Raw genomic sequence first — 25,999 nt, forward strand, 5'->3', positions numbered from 1 at the left:
GAAAATCTCATACCAAGACCTTGTTGATAGCACTTAAGCAATGCAGCATACATTTCACCGAGTACTATGTGCATGTCACTTCATGCAGCATTTACATAAGAGTTGAATTGCCTGTCTTTCATCGCTTTAATTGCTGTAAATTCAGAATTTGCAATAGCATGATGTAACGCAAGACTACACTATACAATCAGATACTAATAAGACATACGTGTTTGTTACCAAAAAATAAGAACCGACAACTCTGAAAACAAATCTGCTTCATTTCATAAATGATCACGTGCCACATAATTGATTATATCACTATTTATATCACATGTTTGCATTCACGTGTCTGTATTTTACCAGTTTGATGTGAGCGAGAATCAGCTGTGAAGATGTGATGTCAAAATCCGATGACCAAACAAGGACACAGCCGCGTCCAATTAAAACAGATGAGCTGTTGTGTTTAAAGCCACACAATGTAGGATTTCAACCTTCAAATAATGTCTCCAAGATTATTTTGATGATACATCAACGTACAACGGCACAGTGCGTTAACATGCATCTCAATATGCAATTCATAGTCCGATTACTACTGCATGTATATGATTAGTCTGACTAGAGTCGGACTTGGCGTTCTGAGCGTGAACCAAAATGTCCTTTGACCAACAGGAAACTGATTAAAAATGCACAAGCTTATAGAGAGATACTGCGCCAGCTACAGAGGCGGAGTCAGATGTACACGACCACCAAATTGATTTTCCTGGCTCGGCAAGTTGTCCAATTGCCTGTCTTAGTCGGACTACGGCCCCAGCTCCATTAAACTACGCATGTGAACGTACTTCTCGTCACTATGTAACTTGTGGTTTCAGGTCCATGCCACAAAAAGAACGTCACAGGTCCTCAGAGCTCACAGTTATCATTGTTACCATGTCATATATTATACGACCGTTTACCTCCCAAGACCAAAAATCCTACATTGTGTTACTTTAACTCTTATATTTAATTCTTAAAATTCTCTTATGTTCAATAAGTTTTTTAACTCATGCATGTTTTACATAACAGAGAAATACTTGTATGATTTCAGGGTCTTTACAGCTTTGAAAGAGCTTTGGGTGTCTTTCCTCAGATTTAGAGCTCCTCACAGTCCATCACAGGCAGCCGTGATTGTTGAAACACTGCTCTTCGTTTTCTCCGTGGCTCACATCTTATAGCTTTAGTTACCGGCAAAGGCATCAAGTGGTGGGAAAAAAAAAAAATCCAATTCAACCACTAAAATGCACCTACTCCCATAACGAACCCTAAATCCCTGCAACATTGCGACAAGATGAATCAGTTCTGGCAAATGGTAACAACGATGTACCAGCAGGAGCATACAAATCCAATTCTAAATCCCAGTAGTTTGTGCTGTGTCTTTCCCGCTGTGTAACAAGGCCCTTTGTGTTTCTGCCACCAGCGGTGTCACTTACATAGAGTGTGGATGAGTCAGAGGCCGGCGGAGGGAAGAGCGTGTGTGAATGTGTGTGAATGTGTGTGTCTGTGTGTGTGTGTGTGTGCGCGCGTTTGCAGAAATAACTTAAGTGGTGTCAGTGAGCTGTGCTTTCGTACGCTAAGGCGATCGTGGGTCAATGTGTGTGTGAGTCCGTTAACGTGGGTCGATGGTGGAGGGAGGAGCACTCACGTTGTCATTCTGTACACATATTATACACGTAGAGTATTTGAAATAAAACGGTATTCCCTGCCAGTTTGTGAGACTTTAGAAAATGTGCTTTCTGACAGGTGTGAGTGTGTGTGTGTGTGTGTGTGTGTGATTGGGTGATCATGCGTGTGTTCAGTAGTGAGCGCCTCTTCGTCCCGCGCCATGTAAACAAACGTCGGCCGGGGGAGAGAGCGTGCTCAGAAAGGCTCAGAAAGACATCAAAGATAGAGAAAACTTGTCAAGGAAGGAAAGAAGGAAGGAAGGAAGCATTATTATTCTAACAGCACAGGTTAATCTGAATACCAAAGATAATATTGCATCATCTAGAACTAGCCTCAATTGCTCAGTGTATATAAAACTGGAAGAAAGCTATACTGTAATATTAGATTTCACTTTATAATTCTAAAATAATTTATACCAACAATAGTTATATTTTATCGAGTATTTACATACGTACATCGTCATATAGTAATAGTATGTCAGCACAACATTATAGAAACATACACCATACAGTATGTGTATATAGTAACGTTAAAGCCACACGTATACACACGTATATAATGAATATACAATCAAAATGAGCTATTGCAATGCTGTGGCGGTTAAAACCCCGTTGAACATTCACATCTCCTCAGTCAAGATAGGTAAGCTCGTACAGGAGTTCCGATGTATTGCTATTAGAAAGACACAAAGTTCAGCCCAGCCTCGCACAGTCGCAGCACATCTTTTTTTCTTTGTAAAAATCTGAGTATTGCTTATCGTAAAAGGTGCTCTCCTCCGACGTGATCATCTGAACGGAGAGAAGAGGAAACAGAGAGAGGAGATTTGACCCTCTCGGCGAGAAGGTCGAACGCGTCTTGTTGCCGCTTCTGAAGGAAAACTGAGGTTTTTTTTTTTGTTGTTGTTTTTTTTTTTTGTTTTTCCAGCGGACTGATCAAACCAAAGAAGAACTAGTTCTGGATCTGTGGGTCCGTCAGCTGGGATTGAAAGGCAGCCCACGCAGACAGACAGATAAATAGGTGGGCATGTGAGCAGCCAGATAAGTTTGTAACTAACAACCTGCTTCCCCCTAGAAGTCAGAGAAGAGATCCTGGGGACCCAGATGAATGATGAAGGGAGCAATGGTCCGTGGCTGGTAGAAGGGATTGTCAATGAAGAGTCCTCCTGCAGCGGGATGAAGAACAGGAAAGAAAGAAAGCACGAGTAATTAGACAAAATAAAAAAAAAAATCCTGCTTGATATAAACGTTTCATCACTTCTCTTACAACAGGGTTGAAATGTCAGAAAAAGATTACATCAAATCCACCTGAAAGACGCACATTCAGCTCTTGACTCACAGTCAGAAATGTTGTAATTATAAGACCTGACATGAATGGAATTAATAAGATATGGAAACAGCTCCAGGATCAGATGAAAGGAAAGGTTGGACAGGTTCATCTAGAGTACTTATTTGTGTTTGTTGCCAAGGTCACTGTAAATATAAAGCTTGTTTAAAGGTTGTTTCATTAGCTTAGCATTAACGTCTCATTTCTGCGAGTGTTTGAAGAAATGAACTGAAGTCAGTTTATTTCCCAGTCTGCTTTGGTGGCTTTGGTTCCTGAATTAAATTCTCCAAGCGAAAAACACCACAGGGGGAGGAGTTACGCAACCCCCGACAATCAAGGAGGTTATAGGAATGAATACACTTTTGATCGACTTGGAAACGATCGTAAATCCATGTGGAAATGAGGCGTAAGATTGATGGTTAACAGGTGCCATTATCTACAAAACCACGACCTGACTCTGTCCACATGGATACAGTTGGTTAACTGTTGGCCCCCAAACAAAAAAACTAAATAGGTTATCTGTGGAAATAATCTATTAATCATCTGCAATAGAAGTAAAGCATTTTAAACTCATTTAAAATGCTTTTAATGGAGCACAATCGACCACTGGACACACTGTATGGTCCTCTCCTCCAATAGCTCTATTTATTTATTTATTTACACTGCTTTATTGCTGTGAGGATTTTTTTTTTTTTTTACCATAGAGAATTAATTTAAATTTTCAGAGGCTCAGTTAGTGCAGAACCTTAATGGGACGTGAGCAAAATCATGCAGGCGTGCCCCAGGGCTCTATCCTGGGGCCCCTCCTTTTCATCGTTTATCTACTTCCCATCTGAACAATATCCATTTCCACTGCTACACAGCTCTACCGAGCCACCAAGCCTCTTCCTTCACAGATAGTGAAATAAAATCATGGTTTTCAACAAATCTCCTTAAAGTTAAACAGCGACAAAATTGAATTTATAAGGATAGGGTTGATTTCTACCCTATCCAAATTTGACAGCCACTGATAGTGTCCCCCTCCACATGATTTTTATTTATTCATTTTTGCTTCTCTGTTTTTAATCTGTTGTATATGTCTTGTTTCGTCCATATTTTACTGCTGATCTTCTGATGTACGGTGACCTTGAGAGCTCTAGTGAAGAAAGAATAATGAATAATGAAACGATTACATGAAACACATGGAGGATAATGTACACAAACAAAATTAAAACAAACATGGTCCTTCTGAGGTTGTGTATGTAGAAGGAAATGTGTTTTGCCTCGATCAAGTTTGAGCCATCTGACATGAATTAAATTCAGCTCAAATATCACATCGCTGATGAAAAAGAGTTCCATGTGCAAGCATACTTTATATGGACTGTGGGTGATAGCTGTGGGAAGCCTGCCAAACATTAATCCATGTGAGGTAATGAGATCGTGCAGCTGAATGCAAGACGCAGGATCTATCGAGAGCTTTCTAAATTCATCCCTTGTCTTCTTGACTTTCTCTCCGACAGTCTATAGGCCGAGGGTCAAAAGGATGTAACTACAGAGGTGCCGGGGGGAAACGTGGGAAACGTGAAATTCAATCACGGCTGAATGTAATGTGTAATATTAAAGATTGATGCCCAAATGTTAGTTTAGATCAGTGCTGTCCAGGTGCTTCTGCGTCGCTGCGTCACTGCCAACAGAAAGCCTTCAAAATCAGATATACACCAGGCAGTCTTCAGCTTTTTATAGGAGATAAACTTTATTTATTCTTCAACATTATTTAATCCTATACATCCTTCACACAGCTCACATTATTTATTTATTTATTTTTTACAGAGAATGTGTGTGTGTGTGTGTGTGTGTGTGTCATATTGCAAAAGCTATCCTTCGAGCAAAGAATAAGAAAAATAACAAAAGGCTGATATATATATATATATATATATATATATATATATATATATATATATATATATTCATAATTTAGACTCAAGGAACGAGGTAACAATTCACAGTACAAACCCTTCAAGTTTTTATCTTTTAAGAACTTAAAAACCTGACATTTCACGTTCATAACGTATTTGGAAACACGATGAAAATGAAAAATAAAAGGCAAAAAAAACCAAAAACATTTTTTTTAAAAAACAAAACAATGTTCAGCTCATGTAACCCCCATCCTCCCTCACGCCCATCACTGATATCGTAGAAAAAAAAGAACCCAAACACAAAACAGACTGAGAGATTCCCTTCTAGGAAAAAAAGGTGCAGGGTTTGGTTTGCATGTCTCCTGTGCTAAAAGAAGTGGTAGTGGGGGACGGGGTAGGTGGGGACTTTCATGACAGGCAACAGAAGCATTCTCTTGGGCAAACCTAGAGGGGAGAGATGAGAAGAGCACAGCTCTGCATGAATTCAGGGCAAAAAAAAAAAAAAGAATAAATAAATGAATAAATATATAAATAAAAAATAACCAAGCTTTTGAATGCTTTCTAGTCTACTCCCTGAATAAACACCCGTTTGCTACACAAACAGGGCTGTGTGAGTGTGTTAGCCACAAATAATGTGTGATGCTCATTTTAGTCTATTAGAACTTTTGTTAATATTAGCACCTTTAAACATTGTACCCATTATGTCTGAGATGTGGTGACAGTGTATAACAAACTAACCTTCGGTGGCAACATCTTTTACCAAATCAGGTTTCACTTCGAAAAGAACACCGTTTTTCATTCATTTATATCAATTTGTTGTCATTGAATCCTAAAGCAAGTCCAGTTGCCTAAATCTGCACTCCTGACAAAACCACTTTAGCAAATCTGGGGTTTTTTTTTGTGATGTTTACAGAATACTAAATCTCAGAACTGAAAATATTACCTAAGTAAAAATAAAGTGGAAAAAATTAGTTGAGGAAGGATAGAAATATCTACTGTCCTGTAAACCATGCAGTTGTAATATACTGTAATGCTACATGTTCTTCTTCTACTTGCTGCAATAATATTATAGTATTCTAATGCATTAGTTAGTATTTGCCAGCAAGAAATCAGAAAGCAGCAGTGAGCTCCAGGATCATAGAGAAGAACAACAAGAGGAAAAAAGGCCCAGGCATAAGAGGAGAGACACCTTTTAATTATTCTATCCAGTTTAAACAAGTGGCTTTTTTTTTCTTTGTACCAGCCTCACATTTATCCCGCTATCCGACACCCAAAGACAACAGGAGAATACTAACGATAGACATTTTCACCCCAACAGCCGGTATTTACGAGTTTATTTATGAGTTCACCTTTGAGAAGCGCTGAGCTTAAGAGAGATAAACACAACAGGAGTCGTCACGTTCTGTTTATATTTGGAGCTCGGTAATCTGGGTGCTGCTTCTCTGTTGACTTTTATAGAACTCCACTTCCTGACTAATTGTGAGAAGATGAGGTCAAAGGTCAGGGTCAGCTGAACCTGGCGACCACCCACTGGGATATAGATGAATCATATGGGGTTGAGATGTGTTGTGCTTCATCCACCCACAGAACAATAAAGATAGTCAACCAGTCATGAACCAGTCATGCTGCAAACCATTAACAAACTTAGAACACAACTTCATAGTTGCACAGTACAAACAGCACCTACTATCCACGTCTGCGTAATCCATTAAGTGCAGCATTCACTAGAACGTGCAAAATACTGTGTGAATGCCAAGGACTGAAAGGAAACCCTGCAGACGGACGCAGAGTTCCAACTCTAATGAACACAGAAAACTGGTGCACTTCATATCCAGGACTGCCAGGTTCTCAGGGGGGGACTAAACGCCTGCCCTCAGGCCTCAGACCTGTCTCACCCCCGGCACATAAGGCCCATTCAAGCTCCAGGCTGAAGTGTGGACAGTGGGGCCTCCTAATGCTACATGTGTACACACACGCGACACAAGGCCCAGTCTGTTGAGGTCAATATGACTGTGTTCAATAGAGAGATGTACGCGGTGAATTCGGGCACCAATAGCTTTGCTGTTAAAGGTCAAGGACTGGTATAGACTTAAGAGTCATTAACTGTAGAGAGAGAGGGGGAGAGAGGGGGAGAGAGGAAGGGAGACGGACGCACTTTCAGCAGAGAGGACATGGAAACCCTTTAGCAGCAGTAACATGACAGGAGCAGTGTAAACTGCCAGCGCTTCCCCACCAGCCTTAAATATCAGCGGGTAAAGTGAGGAACTCACACTATGCCAAGTGCTAATCTGAACAGCGATGGGAATGACGGCAGCACGGGCCCTGTCCCTGCTAATTAAAAATCCTGACAAGATTGTATACTGGGGGGCGGAGGGGGCGGAATAAAAAGTGCTGTGTTGTGCAGGTGTATCGATGCGTGTGTGTGTGTGTGTGTGTGTGTGTGGGTGGGGCGGAAAAAATGCACACGGAGGAACAACTGGAGGCTGGATGTTCAGTCCAAGCACAGACAGACTTGCTTGAAGCAAAAAGTCAAGAGGAAAAACAACATTTAAACTTAATGAATTATGAATGAAATTCAGCGCCAAACCCCAGGAAACTTGTGTTAGAGAAAGGCTTGGAAGTAATTCCAGAATCAGAATCGCATTCAAAGTAAGTGCACGTCCATATAATAAATAAGCTGAGTGAAGTATGAATGGGTGATACCATGATGTGCGACACTCAAAATGTCCTACATTTTTTGCGCTGTAACAAACCTAACAGGACGTAGTTATGGCAGGTTAATGGGGAAGTGTACGGTTAAAAGACCGGAAAGAGTTAAGAGGAAGTGAAGAAGGTTTGAGATGGTAAGAATCAGGACAGACAAATACAAAACACAAGCACATACCGTATGCAGGAGCAGCTGCAGCAGCGGCAGCAGCAGGGCTGTAGCCATATGGTGTCCCGAAGCCTGTTGGTTGGAAGGTGACATGGTCCAGTTTAGTTGTGTACTTGTTTTAATTCATGAAGTTTAGATTCTAAAAGTGGGTAAAAGACCAGACTGGAGGCTCAAGTGGAATCTGAGTCAAAGTTCCACACAAACTTTAAATCAATAGTTTCCCTGCATAATCACTGTTGTTCTCCCTAAACGTTGTCCTCTGTACAGCCAGCCTGTGATGTTTTGCCCGCACGACTGCAGGGGGAAAAGTGATGATTATTTTCAAACTGAAAACTGGGCAAACATCCTGAAGCAGAAGAAAATGTCAGTGCAATAAAATCCCACCGTATCAAAACCGTAACCACCGTATCAAAAATAAAAGAGGGAGTAAAGTCAAATATTTATAAATAAAAGAATCGTCTTCTGCGAGGCCCGACGCAAGGAGACAGATACTGTATCTGCAATACATCAATTTATTTGCTTGTACGATTGGAAAGAAAATAATATGACGCTGAAACGAGGCTCACCAGGCGTGACGTATCCGGGTGCAGCTGCACTGACGAAGGCTCCTCTCGCGAGGGCCGCTCTTCCTCTTCCTCTGGCTACCTGAGCTGCTACCGCTGAGGCCGCCGCCGCCGCCGCCAGGGCTCCTTTAGTCTGAACACACAGTTAGTGTCATTTTAATACACTGACGCACAGAAATATGGAACAAAACCACACACACACACACACACGCTTTTTATCTTGACCACTCTGTTAGCGCTTGGTGACAACGTAAGTGGAGACGCGGTGATCCGACTGCTATCAAGAGCTAATCTGATTAGACACTTGTTAAACTCGGTCTTATTGATTTCTGTTGGGTGAACAAATGAGACCAGTTGTGCCGCGGCTCCACAGAAGCGACACAGATAAGAAAAAAGAAAAGAAGGTTCAAACGTACAGTAATACATTTCACAGCCATGCTGACAGTTTGACTCTTAAGGAAGACGTAGAGTACAGTATAGCTCCACTAAATGGCTTGTTGTTTTGCGCCGTGTGTGTAAATGCACGTCTCAGAATGAAGCAGCGCCCGCTGTGTCTTATTACCTGAGGCAGTATCTTCTTTTTCTTGTTTGCAGCAGCGTTGGGGCCAGAGAAGAGTTTTTCCAGAGCTGCCAAAGCAGCGCTGGCCTTTGCTACCTTTTTGTTGGGGCCTGCCCCGCGAAACTTCTGCCCATCCACCTCCACCTGAGATCCACACATGCAAACAGAAGACAGGACGTAAAATATTGATGAAATCTGGTTTACATTATAGTGAAAAGATACTACACCATTTTTTTTCCACTCCTTTAAAGCCTAGAGGACTCCAACAATTGTGAGTACTTCTGATTTTAGTCTAGTCTGTGCTTTCTCAGGATTAAAACATAATCTTTGGTGGTTTCTCATGTTTTTAACTTTGACTTCAATGACCTGTGAGGCCACCATGACCTTGACCCTCACAGACATGTTCCCTACGACCACAGGGAGACAATAAGAGGACTTGTTTCAAAGTTAGAGATTACAGAAACCACCTATGCTGCAATCTAAATCAGTTCATCTCTAAATACAAGTGAACATTTACACACATTTTAATAGGATTCCATCAATGTTCATAAAGCAATAACTTTGGGGTTTCTGGGGTCACAACAACCTTCAACTTTGACCTCCAAAACTACTACGTTTATCCTTCATTTCAACTGAATGTTTGTTCCAAATTTGAGAGGACATTCTCTAGTCTAGATGTCTCTGGTACGGAGGCATGAAAAGGTTATAAGAATACAAGTTTTTGTATTGCAATAATACTAATAATACTAATAACAACAACAACATAATAATGGCATCATTATGTTGCCCCAAGCCCATGTGTTTCATCAGTCACCAGCAGCTCTGTCAGTGAGTCAGGCTGAGGAGGACGGCTTGTTTAGCAATGCCCTTCTGTCAGACAGGCCTGCTAATCAATCAGCGGAGCGATGGAGCAGCCAGCCGTGTTGGAAAACAACACACACACACACACACACACACACACACACCCCACAGAGCACAGGCTTGATCTCGGAACCTAAGTTGACTGATTGACTCCACCGGTGATCAGTGTGTTTGTGTGTGTGTTTGTGTGTGTGTTTGTGTGTGTGTGTACAGGCTGTGGACGAATCCTATGTTTGTGAGAACATTTTTGGCTGTTCTTTACAACGATGAAGGGTTTAGTTTAGTGGTTAATGGTGTAGGTTAGATATTTAGTTGTGGCAGATGAGATAAAAACCACATTTTGGAGGAACTGGTTAAGTTTAGGGCTAATATTTAAATTGTGGTTAGGTTAAGGATAGGCATTCACTGGTTATGGTTATGTTATAGACTGTCCAAATGAATGGAAGTCAATGAGAATGTGTGTGTTGTAGAGGTCGAGTGAAATGTGTATTTGTATGTAATGTTTAGAATCAGGGCAGCCGATGGTGTAGAACTGATGTTTGTTTTCATGTTTGTTCTATCTGATAACATTTAATCATAATAAATAATGCATTTGACACAGTAAGTTAAATGTCTTTTCAAACTGCAAATATATCTAATGTAAAACAGACAATCAAAGATTCAAACTTTGCTAAATAAACTTGATTAATGAGCAATAATCAAGTTTCTGAGGGCAACAGTGTTTATACTTTGATAAACATATATGATCAGCCCGTTAATTAAACAAAAACTGGTCAGTGCTGATGATTAACTAGTTAATCAGTCAGACACTTGTTATTTTACACATGGCTTTATCATCTTTTGTGTGTGAAGCTCTCACCTCCATTATAAAGCGTTTGTCATGGCTGCCTCCGCTCTCAGAGATGAGCTCATACTTTAGGCCTCGCCTCTTCTCGTTCAGCTCCATGACAGGATTCTTCCCACTCGCTGTCAGAATGGGACCCTGAGTTCGCACCTGGAGAATTGAAACTTTAATTCAACGAGCATCTTCAGGCGAGAACGCACATTCCTGAGAGTAAACCTTGATCCCTCACCAATCACAAATTTGAAATCCCTCACCTCGAGTGTGTTGGAGCTGTCCGAGGAGTGCGTGGGGTTATTGCTAGTGTGTGAGGACGTGTCGCTTTTCCCCTCGCCGTCCGACTTCTCGTCCGAACTCATGGGGTCCAGGTCTGAGTCGAAACCCGTTGGGTAGCCCATCGCCTGGAGAACCTAGAGAGCAAGGAAGATGACGGTGAAGCAATAAGGAATTGAGAAGAACGAGAACAACAGCAGGTGACGCCTGCAAGAATAAAACATAGTATGCGTAGCTTTTCTCCAGGTTCTCTCCAAAAGCATGTTTAGATTTAGAGATTAGGCAAATTGGACACTCTAAATTAACTGTAGGTGTGAGAGTAAGAGTAGATGGTTGTTTGTCTCTTTGTGTCCCTGTGATGGACTGGTGATCTGTCCACGGTGAGACCCCGCTTTTCCCTTTATGTCAGCTGAGATTAGCACCAGTGCACCCCCGCGACCCTCATGTGGAGGATAAAGGGGTTGAAAATGGATGTCAGAAACTTTAGACCAGTGGTCACCAACGTGTTGCCCGTGAGCACCTGGTAGCCCACTCACTCCACTTCACCTCATCATATGAGTGCTGAGTAAAATGTCATTGATATCGCTTATGAAAACTGCGATGGTCGTTAGGAGTGAGCACTGGAATTAATGTGTATGCAACTGAATGCATGATATTCAACATTTAGATGGTAAATTGCATAAATTGCATTGCAATGTTAACATGGTAGCCCTCCAAATTATTCACTAGCTCTCGGTCTCGAAAAGGTTGGTGCTCTAGACGGTCCCTTGTTTTCTCACACCTGAATGAATAAAAAAGTAATTTCACAACAATTCGTTAATAAATGTGAATCAACTCTGACATAACTTTACTGTTGTTCGACCAACCATAACAGGTCAGGCTAAAAAAAAGAAAAAAAACCTCCACCATTTCTATTCACACTTTTAACAAACCCCTTTTTCTGGAGGCATCAATAGTTCCACGTACACTAACATGGCAGAGCACAGACATTCAGAAGACTGTGGCCTGTGGAGGCAGAAAAACAAGGTCCTGACTCGACTTGAATAGGTGATTGTGTTACAGCTGCTGCTGGACCACTCGCTACAAGGGAGAACAAATGTGTGCGAGGGTGGCTGAGAGAGAGAGGCAGAGAAAGACGGATCAAAAGGTGACTACACCAGGAAAAATAAATTGAGTAAGAAGGAGAATGGAGAGGAAAAAAAAATTGGGTTGAAAGCCTTGTATGGGAATGGAGCGGCGAGCAGATTATCTCAGCTCTGTGCTCTGGAGAGCATCTTTGTTCACAACCACTTTGGGATTACATGGATTTGCCAACCTCCTTCCATCTTCTCTCTCTCTCTCACACACACACACACGCACACACAAACATATGCGGACAAAAACATAGATACACACAGGTCTGACTGCAGCCAAAAGCTGAGACAATTCTTCATTAGGGTTGAGAGGATATGCTGTTGTCACGATGTTTGGCTGATGATTGCATTTTTACTCTGATTGTGATTCAACGTTCCGATATTTTCTGTTCCCTCTTTAACCAAAATTGAACCAGAGGAGAGGTAATTGGCTTAAACGGTAGGGTTGCTAGACGGGTCAAGGGCTGGGGTGTCCCATTGTTCCCCGGGTGCAGATAAGTGCTGCCCTGTGCTCCTTCTCCAAATGTAGTCACTAACTTTGTATTTGTGTTCATGTGGCAGGACAATCGGATAAATGTCCTACCTTGACAGCGACATGCAGCTTGGCGGTCTTCTTGGAGGATCCCGACGCTTCGTAAATGGTTCCATCGAGATCCACCGACATGGTGAAGACCGGAGCGTGAACCGGGCCCGACTGAGACAGCAGGCGATACTGAAGCCCTGGCCGTATCTGGTTCAGCCGCATCAGAGCATTCATTGGCTGGTTGGAGTCTATGGCTTTACTGTCCAAGACTAATGGAAATAAAAAAAAAAAGAATATGGAGTTTATTTACATATTGGGTGAATCTGATAAGTATAGCATGTGTAGCAATTATGCAACAAAGGGTGGACAAACTGAGCCACTTTGAAGATATGTTTATCTGATTTGCCTTAGCGTTTCACAACGGTGGCTACTTGTTTTCATGACGGATAAAAACGCCACTCTATTTTCTTTTCCCTTTCAATCATGTTCCTCCCGTGTGTCAATATCCAAAGAGGCCTTTCTGCCTCCATTAGTCGTGGTTCATCTTCTCCTTGTACGAAGAAAGAGCTGGAGATGATTGGATGGCACAACGAGGGTGGAAAGCAGAGAGGCAGACGGGGGGGGAGAGGGAAGACAACAAAAAAAATAGAGCTAATGGGAAGAGATATGAGGCTCGTCTGTCGGAAAAAGACACAGCTATCTCTCTCTCTCGGAGTGTGGTCTGAATAAAGTCAATTTTTGTCCACTCTCAGTTAACCATTCCCCTCTCAACACCAAAATAGAAAATGAGATCATCACCCACTGTCATTCTTCATTTTCCGTACCTTTCCTCAGATTCCTCTTCATCTTCTTGATGAGATCTTTGTCATCCATGAATCCGTCCTCGTATGGCCTCTTCAGCGCTAAGCCTAAGACACACAGAGTTTACACGGGCAACGTCACAGCAAACAACACACAAAGATGGATAAACTCACTAATAAGCAAAACACACACAAAGTCAAACCTCGAGGAGGACACACAGTGTATAAGCTCTTCTCCTACATGCTCCCTAATCTCTAAGTGCTTTGGCAGTCGTCCATGTCAGCATCATGCAGCACCAAAGGGCTCCCCCGAGTTATTTCTTTCCTTGAAAATCTCATCGGAAATTTGCCAAATTTAAGATCTTGTGAGATTTCCCCGAGTCGTCTTGTAGTGTGAAGCGAAGCAGAAACATTCCTGCGCTGAGCACGTACGAGCTTAAGTGATTCCGCCGCGGCCACCGTGTCTTTGGCGTGACTCCAGGAGACAGGGTCACAAAAAGCTCACCTTTTTTTTTTTTCACTTTGACTCTTTATACATTTTGGTATTCATGTCTTTGTTGAAATGAAATGACATGAATCCTACGTAACTTTTTTTGGGAGCTAAAAACCCACAAATACCTTGCCTGAGTGACTTTAATTGCTTTTGAATTTACATAATTCTTCCTCATAATCTTGCAGTGTGATAGTTTAACTCATCCAAAGCAATATTGTTTTCTAACGCGGTTCATTTTCCCGCAGTTTAGCGAATCTTCATCAATTTGTACGTATCCATAAATTGATCCTAATATTAAGGGAGATTGATTTCTCCCCTTAAATGAATTATTAAAATAACGTGCAAAAAAGAGAGGCATGGTGAAAATGACCACTATGACCATTCAGCCATGTTCAGATGTGCAGAAAAATCACATCATCTAACGGTCACATCATGTCTCCGACCCTGATCCTGTCATTGAAGCCAGGTTTGCTTTTATAAATGCGAGAATGGACCAGCTTTCAGACGGATTAGCAGGTACCAGAGTGAGTGAAAGATGGAAAAATGCAGCCTGAAAGCCTGATGAGGCAGATAATCAGGACATTGCAGGCACAGGGTGACAGAGAGAGACACAATGGATGAAATGGATGAAAGGCAGAGATGGACGTAGGTGAACAGGAGGTTCTCACCTTCTTTATCACACCAAGGGTATTTCTGTGACGGTTTATTTGAGGGGAGAGGCTCCATCTCCAGCACCTTGTAGATCTGCCCGAATGCCATGAGTCTGAGAGCATGCTGTTGATAAAAAATCAAACAATTACAATATCTCGTGTTCAATCCTTGTTTATACAGTAAATATCAAGCCCATACTGTCTGTATTATGGAAACTGTCTATAGTGCACATTCTATTTGAACTTTTTATAATCGTGGAAATGCATGTTTATGATTTATTATCTTTAACTTTACGGACGTTACTGTGACTATCTTATCTTATATTGATAAAAAAAACATACACACAAATACAGGAAAAGAGATAAAGGCTGAGGAAAGATAAATTCATACTATGATTTAATATTATACCTCTATTAACCTTGGACACAAGGATTTACTTTTCTGGTATGGATTGTATTTAAAAAACAACAACACTGTTCATCCTTTTGAATCATGTGTTGTGGAGTTTTATGTAAAATTAAGATGATAAAGAACTAAACTGCATGCAAATTCTTAATAAATACAGAAGCACGTGGATAACACTCTGCACCATCTTCATATATTTTGACAGTTGCTGCATTTTCTTTTTTCTCCATTTAAATATCTAAAATATAAGTAGACGTGGGCCATGTCTTTCTGCATGGAGTGCACTGTATGTTCTCCCCGTGTGTGTGTGCGATTTCTCTGGGTTCTCCGGCTTCCTCCCACAGTCCAAAAACATGCAATATGGGCGGATTAGATCAACTGAACACTCTAAGTTGACTATAGGTGTGAATGTGAGAGTGGATGGTTGTTTGTCTCAATGTGTCCCTGTGATGGACTGGCCACCTGTCCAGGATGTACCCCGCCTTTCGCCCTATGTCAGCTGAGATTGGCACCAGCGACCGTCATGTGGAGGATAAAGCGGTAGAAGATAAGCAGACGCACTGACCAGTGCATCCCAGTGTTAATGAATCATTGTTGTCCAAATGTAAACATTCATAATCTATGCAGCGCCTCCCAGTGGCTCTGCTAATATAAATCCATGAGGAACTGTAGTGTCTCAGACATTCATGAGGCTCGGTGTAGCTCATTGACAGAGCGGCTCCCTCGCTCCTATCTGCGCTTGTATCTGCAACAATTATCCATATTGACATTCCAGCCTCGTCCCAGCCACCTTCAAAGGAAATGGACGGCGGTATCCACTAAGCCATGCAGCTCAGAGCCAGAGTGTGTGCGCGGGGGGGGAAGGTCGTGACCTCACACACACACGCGCACACACACGCAGGAGTGCGTGCAGTGAAGATACTGTCGTCCCGGCGTCAGGGATGGATTTATGGCTCGCGGTGGCAATAGTTTCCCACACCGATCATTAAAATGCAGCACGCGGCGTTTTTCCGGAGACACACACGGACACGCGCGCGCACACAAGTAGGGGTGTGTGTGTTTGCGCGCATGCAGATTGTTAGTTTGGGTGGTAACAGGCAGGTCGCTTGCTGATTCCCACACACTGACAGCTTAGGGCAAGTACAGCTGGGCGATAACAACAGTGCCTTTAATCTGCTGCTTGAGTGTGTGTGTGTGAGTGTGTATATACTTGTATTTTATACCCTTTTAAGACCTTTTGTGGCATATAAACGGATATTTTCAGGACAAGTAGTCTTCACGCAGACACAAACCTGGTCCTAATGAGGCAGAAGCTTCTTTCAACCAAGGTGGTTTATTAACGTTGGTATTCATATCTTTGTTGAAATGAAATGTAACTTTTTTGGAGCCTTGTCTGAAGTTTACCCAGAAACAAACCCCCAAAGCCTTCCTTGAGTGAGTCTAGTTGCTTTTGGGTGTACATGATATATTTTAGTTTAACTCATCCAAACCAATACTGTTTTCTAAAACTGTTAATTTTCCTGCACTTTAGCAAATCTGTCAGATGAGCTATTTTAGTCCATTTTGTACAATTATCCCTAATGACAGTCCAGCCTGTCTTGTACTGGTATTTTATACACCTCTTGGCACATTTTCTGGGATAAAAATCTTTTCAGGACAAGAACCTGGTCCTAATGAGGCAGAAGCTTATTTTGGCCTAAACATTGATTTGTGGTTATGTTAGGGTTAAGCAGTAAGTTGTTATGGATAAGGTTAGGGATAATACTTTGTTTAGGCTCAGTGCAGTGAAGAATAGTGTGTGTGTGTACCTGTGCACTGAAGGTAATGGCCTCCGCCTGCTGGTCAGTCATGTTGGCGAGTGTGTTTGTTGGCTCTTTCTCACATGGGTCGTGTAAACCTGGACCACCTGGGGAGGTCAGAAGATCACACACACACACACAAACTTAGTGAGGACACATCAGAGTCATACAGAAAGTCCCCACAAGGTCATTTAACTGAAACTTTCATGTACGCTGCTTTGTTTATTTTAGGAATCAAAACTAAAACCAACGCAGAAAACACTCAGGATGTGAAAACCTCAGCCAAGGCCTCTGAGTTTTGCACTGACATAAAACACACTGAAGTGCACGACACTAAATCAGCGTTCCTGAATCCATAATTTCTGCATCTCGAACGGAATGTAATGATTTCTTCATTATGCTACCACCTACTGTACATCCCCAGAAAAATACATCAACATGTATCCATTCATACACAGAGCATGGCTCTGTACCTGGTAGCACTATGCCTGAGGCCAGACACTCCATGACTCTGCGCAGGGCTTCTCCGGCCCCAAGAGGTCTGTTGCAAGTGGCGATCGCCTTCTCACAGATGAGCTCTAAGGGCTGCAAGAACACACACACACATACAGCACAGATGAACATGCAGCCTGAAAATAGCTTCTGCTTTATGCAATAATGGAATGTACTTTATTTCTATAGGCCCTTTACAACAGAGGTGACCAAAGTGCTTTACAAAATAAAAGCACTGCAGACACACAGCATTAAAAACAGACGGTAAAAACAAATTCATGAAACTTAAATCAAAGCATGGAAATACCAGTTCAAAACACACAAGAATATAAAGTGTCACCACACTACTGGGTATTAAAAGCCATTCTGAATAAATATGTTTTAAGTTTGGATTTAAAAAGGCCCGCAAAACGCACAGGTAGCCAATGGAGAGAATAAAGTATTGGATGATATGAATAAAATGAAGTTAACTCTACATTCAAACATAATTGTCTAATATATTCTAATATTCTTTATATTCCACAGCGTTAATAAGGAACTTACTGTTTATTACCTTTCACTTTTACACTATCTGTGCTGCTGTAACTGCTGTAAATTTCCCCATTGCTTAACTTATCCTTGGGGAACATTTAAAAAAAGATCCTAATATCACAATGACGACAGCAACAACAACAACAACAACAACAACAACAAAAACACACTTTTCTTTCCATTTCACACTCATCCAATTAACACAGGTAATTACACAGAAACACTCACCCATCCTTTGAGAGGTTCCCAGACGGGGTGTCTGTTGCACATGTCTCTAAGTATCCTGAGAACAATGACGCAGGACTTGAGCCCGTTCACTCGTGCCTGAGACAGACAGACAGACAGACGGAGAGAGAGCGACAGAGAGAAAGGGGTGGCGAAGACAGAAATGAGAGATGCAGAGTGAGGTGAAGAAGGAAGTTAAGTGGAAATAAAAAAGCAAGACTGCAAGAAAAATGGCGTTTGTGCAAATGCATATACATAAACAGCATAAAATCTGAACTTCCTATGATCCCCACACACACATAGAGAGAAAGTGTTGTGATATGTGTGCTAAAGTGCTACATGTTGACATTTTTGTCTCTTGTCTTCACGTAACCTACAATGTTGTAGTGTGATAAGTGAGTTGGGAGACAGATGGGGGAAGGGTATGGGGGTAATCAAAGGGGAAGCACTGACATACTGTACAGAGCAGGCAGGTTCATGTAATAGCCAAAAGAAAAAACAAGTATCAACCATTGCTTTTGTAGCCTAACGACACCATTCATGTTTCCACTACGTATGGTTTTGGCAGCCGCTGTTCACAACGTTGTGACAGTCATTTAAATCATTCAATTGTATGCTGCTCATTAAAATGTATGCTAATAATAATAATAATAATAATAATAATGATGATAATGGTAATGATAACAATGTGTGCTTCTTCAACACTTGCATCTGTTTCTTGATTAGTCTACACTGAGTGGGCAAAATAAAGCGCCACAGTTTTAGCTGACAGCTGAATCATCAGGCTACAATAAGCATCGGGCAGGAAGACAGGAAGTGAGTGGGTGCCGACCTGGAACCACTTGGCGTGTCGCAGCGCTGCCAGGGCCAACAGACATCTGTGTCTATCCAGCACCTCCCCCTCCTCCTCATCCTCCTCCTCAGCCTCCACTCTCTGCGCAGCAGCACCCAACACTGCCACAAAACAATAACAACCCAGTACAGAGAACGTGAAACACACACACGTCACGTCACTGAGTGTGTGTGTGTTTTGTTTTTTTTACGTGTGTGTAAGGATGTATGCAGGCACGCGTGGAGCTGACGCGTGAGTGCACACACACGCACACACACATGCATGAATACTTTAGGTACATACAAGGTGCTTTTCATGCCCATAAAGTTGTTTGTCTCCTGGTTGCGAGTGGCTCGCTCCCCGCAGTTCACCGATCAGTGATGGATGACGCTCCCAAACTTTCCTTAAACGGTGATCTGATTATTTAGCGCTTTGATCAGTCTGACATGTGTCAAATAGCACGGATCATCACATGGACCGAGTTGGGACCACGTCAGTCACAAGCAGGTATCAGGTTTTTCACGCTCAAGTCCAGATTTAGGGCTGGGGAGTCAAGTCACAAGTCCAAGAGTTTCAAGTCCTGAGTCATAATGTGCTCTTTACCAAACACACACACTGGCTAGTTTGTTCAGTTCAGACAATTAGTAACAAGTACGACTAAACTTTAAGGTCCAGTGTGTACAAAGTAAGGACATCTAATGGAGAGAGTGTGCAGATTGCAGCAAATGGAGAACTCCTCTGCTCAGCTGTCCGTGTACCAAGCATGTCAGGGAACTACAGCGGCATTCCCGTACCATGAATAAGACATAAGATGTTTTTTTAACTTTCTTTTACATAACTCCAGCTTTAAAAGAAGGAACGTACGCACTGATTGGTTTGTTCGTTCATAGCAAGATGGCCCAAAAAAAATCATACTTATGGATTGTGTACTGAATTTCTGCTAAAAGCACAGTCAGTTAATTTGACTCCGGTACACGCCGTACATTACACACTGGACCTTTAATTGGTGCTAAATGTGGCCCTACATTAAAGGCATACTTGACCGATTTGCATTTAGTTTTGTATTACGAGAATAGGGGTAGTGTTTATAAAAAATTATGCTGTTATGTTGAGAAATATCTTCATTCTTTTCTTTGCTACGTGACCACCAGCGACACTTGGTCCTGTTAGCGTAACTGTTAGCAAAGATGGCGGACACTGTTTACATTCTGGGAAAATAATGAAGATATTTCTCGACTCAGGGGAAGCTGAGGTTGGGAAGCCCAATTTTTCAAAAATACTACCCCTATTCTAATACAAAGCTAAATGCAAATCGGTGACGTAGTGCTGCCAATTTATTTATTTATGTATGTATCCGCCATATATGAAATTATAACGCTAATAACGTTTGGCAGCAAACTGTGTTGTAGGTAAACAAAGTCCTTCCATCCTTTCCAACTTTTCCTTGTGTTTTTTTTGTCAGCAGTGAACATCACAAACAAATGTTGATCCAGGAAATGAGATGGAAGGTCTGTGTGGCTCGCTGCCGCATATCTAACATATCTGATTAAAGATTCCTGACTCACAGTGAGGGTCAAAGCAGAGAGGCTGTGGCATCACGTCCAGATTGTTAAGCCCACGGCGGCAAACCGATGAATTTGGGGAACAAAAGTAATCATTTTTAATAAGTGTCAAAGTCCTTTGTCAAATTTCAGGTCTTTATCAGTGATGTTGAGTCTAAAGTCATGTCCTGTCTGTGACTTGAATCTAACTCCACACTTTTGGCACATGGTAGATATAAGATTGACGTTTTATTGAGCGATAGAAGTATTTTACATCCATCGGTCACTGATGATGGGCGAGAGCGAGTGGGGTCACAAGAGAAGACACAACTTTGTGGGATGGAGAGATCCCCCCACAGACGTACACCACACAAATACCAAAGGAGTGTTTGATTTGCTCGTTGTGGGCAACGTTCAAAAGCCCAGTTCGAGGTAAATCAATCTCTCCTTTATGTATTTGAAGAGGATTGTATTTATTTTGATCCAGTCTGCGATGCCAGGCAGGAGTCAAAATAAGTTTGTTCGTTGTTGTTGTTGTTTTTTTTGTTGTTTTTTTAAGGTGCACTTGATTTCACGGTGAGAAAAAGGTGCAGAGGAGGCAGTCTGGGCAAACACAGAATCAAGCGCTCCTCAAAGGAGAAGTGAAAGAAAAAAAACAAAATCTATGATAGTTGGATCCAGTCTGAGACAAACGCAACACAGGAGGAATCAAGGCAGGGTTTAGTCGGAGCATTGTGGTTGGTAAGAGAGGAGAGCATTCTTGTACTTGTTCAGATCTAAGCGCTCGATTCATGTCGCCCAACACACCAGACTGATGGAGTTTACTGCACTTTCACCCAGTCTGCCGCTGTGAGAATCGGCACAAAGCTTATGATATGCGAGGCGAGCTGAATCAGATGAAGCTGTGTATGAATTGATTGCGGTTACATGAGGTTTGGAAAAAAAAGAAAAAAAAAAGAGTTTATTAAGTGTGGGAGTGAAATAAAACAAAATAAGGAGCCCTCTGTGGCCTCTGTGAAAACATAAACTAAGCAAACATTTTCCTCATCACTCTACTGTAAAGAGAGAAGCTTTCCCTCCAGAGATATTAGGTGGAAATGTCAAAAACACCTATTCACACTCACATCATCACTGAACATGTGTTCTTCCTCTGGCTCTGGCATGTGGACCTGTTTGTGTGAACTTGCGGTGTGGTCTCTCAGCTGCATGTGGAAAAAACTCAGGGTCTACTTCTGCTTTAAGGGGTTATTTTGCCCCCTTCACACTCACTCACTCACTCACTCATTCTCTACCGCTTTATCCTCCACATGAGGGTAACTGGTGCCAATCCCAGCTGACATAGGGCAAAAGACGGCGTACACCCTGGACAGGTTGCCAGTCCATCACAGGGCCACAGAGAGACAAACAACCATCCAATCTCACACTCACCTAATTTGCCTAATCCCCAAATCTGCATGTTTTTGCACTGCGGGAGGAAACCGGAGAATCCGGAGAAATCCCACACACACACACACGGGGGAGAATCCTTCTGACTCATTTAAGAAATAAAAACATCCCTGCTGTGTGTTCTCTGAGCATGAACGCAACCTTAACTTAAATTCGATAAAGATTAGTCATTCAATTTTCTGTGGAATGTGTAAAAAAACAAAAAAACAAACAAACCCCGGTTGACACACTGAAATTAAGCACTATTTCTTTTAAAATCAATATATAGATTAAACTGAGAGTCAGGAGCACTCATCGATCCGCCAATTAGCATTTACACGCCCAGGGCTGCTCACTGAAACACGTGCATGCCATGTTTGTGTTACTAAGACCATCGAACCAAAGAATAAGTGTTAAAATCCTGTGCATAAACCATGATCATTAACACATAAACACCTGTATTTTTAACAACAGCGACGAGTAGAAACACAGTTGTAAAACTATACAAAGTACAACACAAAAAACACGAGCAACCCTAATACACAATACAATCTACAATAAGCTCAATACAAATGCATCAAAAGTACGTGTTGATTTAAAGGAAGCGACTGACTCCGCCTGTCATATTTCCCGCTGGCAGGGAGTTCCAGATATACGAGATGTAACCTGATTACACCAACTGCCCCACACCCCTCAATCTGCAGTGATGCCTGATTAAATCTCCTCCAGTTGACATGTAGTGTGACTGGCGTCTTTATCTGTCAAGTACAAAATACACAATCTGTGTGTGTGTGTGTGTGTGTGTGTAGTTGGTGTGCGTTTGTGTCAAAATGCGAGTGGCCTTCCTCCTCCGTGTTGCGGCGGCAGGTGGCGTGATGTACGACCGGCCTTCGTGCTATCGCTCATCTCTCTCTGAGACCTGAGTGTCCAGTCTGAGGTGGTGGTGGTGGTGGTGGGGGGCGGGGCACAGGATGGATGGCCAGCTCGCTACTACTCGGTTATTGATTCCGCTGGCCTTGCTCTCCCAGCCCTACCGCCCACAACCAATTATAACCAGTTCCTACCACCCATAAAAACAGTAGGGGGAGAAAAGATTGTTCCGCCTTGACAGTGGTTTCACCTCCTGTGTGTGTTCATGTGCTTGTTTTATCGTCAGTAAAAGCGGTCAAAAAGAATATGAAAGTGTTCCTACCTTGCCCGTTCACCTTCTCCTGCTCTTCCTCTTCCTCCTGCACCTCCTCCTCCGCCTCCTTCCCCTCCTCAACCTCTCCTCCCTCCAGCCCGTTCTCCACCGTCTCTTCCTCCTCTTCCTCCTCCTCCTCCTCCTCCTCCTCCTCCTCGTCTCCGTCTTCCCTCATGGCGGGCGACGTGAGGGTGATTTTCAGTGTGAGTCTGGGCTCTGTTTTAGTTTGTACCAAGATGGCTGCCTCGGGCAAGGAGCTGGTGACCTCGTACTTCTCCTCTGTCAGCTTCTGCCGTGAATCAAGCAGACGTGACCGGACGGTGAGAGGCCGAGGTCACAGTGTGACAGTGTGAGAGTGTGAGTACACATGGGTTAGTCAAGGTGAATTCATGTGAATTCATGCAAAAGTAGATTTTAGGAGCAAATAAAAAAAAACACGCCTGCATTTTCGTCCGCACTCTCTCTGTAGGTGTCAGTGTGTGTGTGAGAGTGTCAACTTCTGTGCCATGACTTGTTAATGAGGAAACACGACACTGACGTAGTGACGAGAGAATTAATCACACATGACTCATACATACTGATATTGCTGTCCCTTGCCTACTCTCTCTCTCTCTCTTTCACACGAACAAAAGGAGAGTTGGCAGGTTCAAGTCGAAACGATCATAAAGTATGGAAGCTTATGCACCTATCCGCCATTAGAGAAAACAAAAGACTGTGTGTGTGTGTGTGTGACTCTGACCTCTATCTGTGTGGGTAAATTGTGACAGACAGTGTCCAGCAGCGTCTGTGTGGGTTTGTCTCTGCACATCAACACCAGCTCCAGGTCCATGTCCCCTTTGATGAGGAGGCCTTTGGCCACGAGGCCGATCCTCATCACTCCACACAACACGCCGCCACCACCACTGGACTCTCTGTTTTTAAAAAAGGAAAAAATGAACCATCGTTCACATCATAATGTCAATGTACGACTGAAAATGTGCCATTTTACAATGGAACTGATGCTGTTTTGTGTTTTTTTTCTCTTCAGAATCTCTCTCTCTCTCTGGGGAGTGGATGATCTGCATATTTTATTAGGCTGAGATTTTTCCTGACGCAACCCTCTCATTTATCCAGACTTTGGACCGGCTCTAGGAGTACCATAATAACAATGAGCAAAGAGGTTTAAGTACCTTGCTCATGGGTTACCCCGGCACTTGACCTGGGAAGTTTTTGAACCAGCAATTTTTCAGGGATTTAAGTAAATAGTGTCATTAAAGACCTTAATGAAGTCACGTTATGATAACTTTTATCCCGCGCGCCATCCTAATTACAATTATGAGACACGTGTAATGAATCAAATTATCTGAGACGTCCAATCTGAAGAACACGATAACTGAAACCATATTTCCAAAGAATATTTTACGCATTCTTAGGTGCAATAAAAAGACTGAACGACACCGGTTTCAGTTGTCATTGCAAAAGAGGCTACAATAATGAAGACTACAATAATAAAGTAATGAAGCCTTAATAAAAGAATTATCAGACAGATTACTGACCATGGACACTTTTCAGGAGCCTCTGCTGCCTGTTCTTCTTGTACTTATTTTATAACAGACAGATACTTACATTAAGTATGAACTTAATTGACAATTTCTTCTAAATACTTGATACAATATCTGATGCCAGCTACTTGAAAAGAGGCCAGTCTGTAGCACCATGTTGTCTGATGATTATATATATATATATATATAAAATTAATTAAGCTTTATACTTTACCTGTAACTGTCACAGGATTCCAAAGTTTCGCCGCTGGGTTCATCGCCAGGCTCGTCGTCCTGCGTGCTGTCCGCTGGTTGGCTCTCGCCGGCGACGGCGCTCTGATCCAGCCAATCAGAGACGTGTTTGAGGGCACACTCCACCGTGGACACCAGTGTCTGGACTGCCTCTAGCTCCTGAGAGGACGGGTAGATGGTGGAGTGTTTTGCCATGACATGGCGGTCATCGTTACTAAAGGAACGGAAGGACCTCTGGAAGGGAAAGAGGGAAACAAGGTATGAGTTATAAATTACACAGTCGGTGTCGATGTTGGCAGCAAGAACACCCAGGTTTGTGGACCTGGTCACAAGGAGGGCCTTTCTGATGGAGTTTGCATGTTCTCCCCATGTTCTCCCCGTGTGTGAAAATTGGACACTCTAAATTGACTGTGGGAGTGGATGGTTGTTTGACTCAATGTGGCCCTGTGATGGACTGTCAGCTGGGATTGGCACCAGTGACCCCCCGTGACCCTCACGTGGGGGACAAAGCGGTAGAAGATGGATGGATGGACCGAACAGGACAAAAATACAGTGTATAAACACCCTCCATTTAATTTCAGCAGCAAAAACAGACTGAGCTTTAATCCATCAAACCCAGCTCTGGTCTCCCTGTTGGGGACAAACTTGTCTCTGTGCAATTTGTCAAGACAATGTGCAAGATTAATAAACATGCTGCAGAAACAAACTCAGCCATCTACACTGCAATCCAAAAGCCCATTCCAAATATTGCTCTGATTTGTTTTGTGTGCATTAGAAGTACCTAAGTATCTCTTGTAGGTGGAAGACACCACTTCCAATCTCATTTATTTAGCCCTGACCCCGACATGCTCCCGTGCGCACATTGCAATCAGGAATTCATCAGACCACCACACTCGCGTCCTCTCCACCTGGACTAATTCAATCACACATTCTCTTCCCTGAAATTCAAATCAGCTCTTTTTAATTTGCTGCTATCTTCTCTCTGGGAGGTGTAGAAGGATGGAAACCGTGGACCAGGTGGGAGGCAGAGAGGATAGAATAGACAACAAAAACAAACAAACAACAGTCCAAAATCTTTATAAATAAATGTTTAGAGCATTCATAAAAGAAATGAATGGAAAGAAAATCATTCAGCAGAGGAGCACATCACATTGAGGCTTTTATGACTTACACTGATGGGTCCCTGAGATTGTGTGCATTCATTTTTAAAACACCTTGTAACTCTTTAACATCTTTTTTATTAAGTATAAACTAATTGGATTTTAATGTAAAACTGATACTGCAGGGTTCATAAGTGGTGCTATGTAAAGCACAAATGTTGCAC

At 42.4% G+C, this 25,999-nt stretch overlaps 1 protein-coding gene across 2 annotated transcripts in view; it reads right to left on the reverse strand.

The window, feature by feature from the left end:
• Window positions 1-288: 288 nt before the first annotated feature.
• Window positions 289-25,999, reverse strand: part of LOC122758693 (spermatid perinuclear RNA binding protein) — a 79,496-nt gene continuing 53,785 nt past the window's right edge. For both annotated transcript variants that reach the window (XM_044012977.1, XM_044012976.1), the window contains exons 4-19: window positions 24,659-24,909; window positions 23,643-23,814; window positions 22,913-23,192; window positions 18,755-18,876; window positions 17,926-18,021; window positions 17,148-17,259; window positions 16,684-16,781; window positions 14,488-14,593; window positions 13,351-13,434; window positions 12,587-12,795; window positions 10,855-11,007; window positions 10,616-10,750; window positions 8,899-9,039; window positions 8,340-8,469; window positions 7,783-7,845; window positions 289-2,842 (exon numbers count right to left, since the gene is read on the reverse strand). In XM_044012977.1, coding sequence (XP_043868912.1) covers window positions 2,748-2,842; window positions 7,783-7,845; window positions 8,340-8,469; window positions 8,899-9,039; window positions 10,616-10,750; window positions 10,855-11,007; window positions 12,587-12,795; window positions 13,351-13,434; window positions 14,488-14,593; window positions 16,684-16,781; window positions 17,148-17,259; window positions 17,926-18,021; window positions 18,755-18,876; window positions 22,913-23,192; window positions 23,643-23,814; window positions 24,659-24,909 — 2,247 coding nt within the window. In that variant the 3' untranslated portion in view covers window positions 289-2,747. The remainder of the gene's footprint in view (window positions 2,843-7,782; window positions 7,846-8,339; window positions 8,470-8,898; window positions 9,040-10,615; window positions 10,751-10,854; window positions 11,008-12,586; window positions 12,796-13,350; window positions 13,435-14,487; window positions 14,594-16,683; window positions 16,782-17,147; window positions 17,260-17,925; window positions 18,022-18,754; window positions 18,877-22,912; window positions 23,193-23,642; window positions 23,815-24,658; window positions 24,910-25,999) is intronic.

This window comes from Solea senegalensis, linkage group LG21 (genome assembly GCF_019176455.1).
Source record: "Solea senegalensis isolate Sse05_10M linkage group LG21, IFAPA_SoseM_1, whole genome shotgun sequence".
Classification (NCBI taxonomy): Eukaryota; Metazoa; Chordata; class Actinopteri; order Pleuronectiformes; family Soleidae; genus Solea; species Solea senegalensis.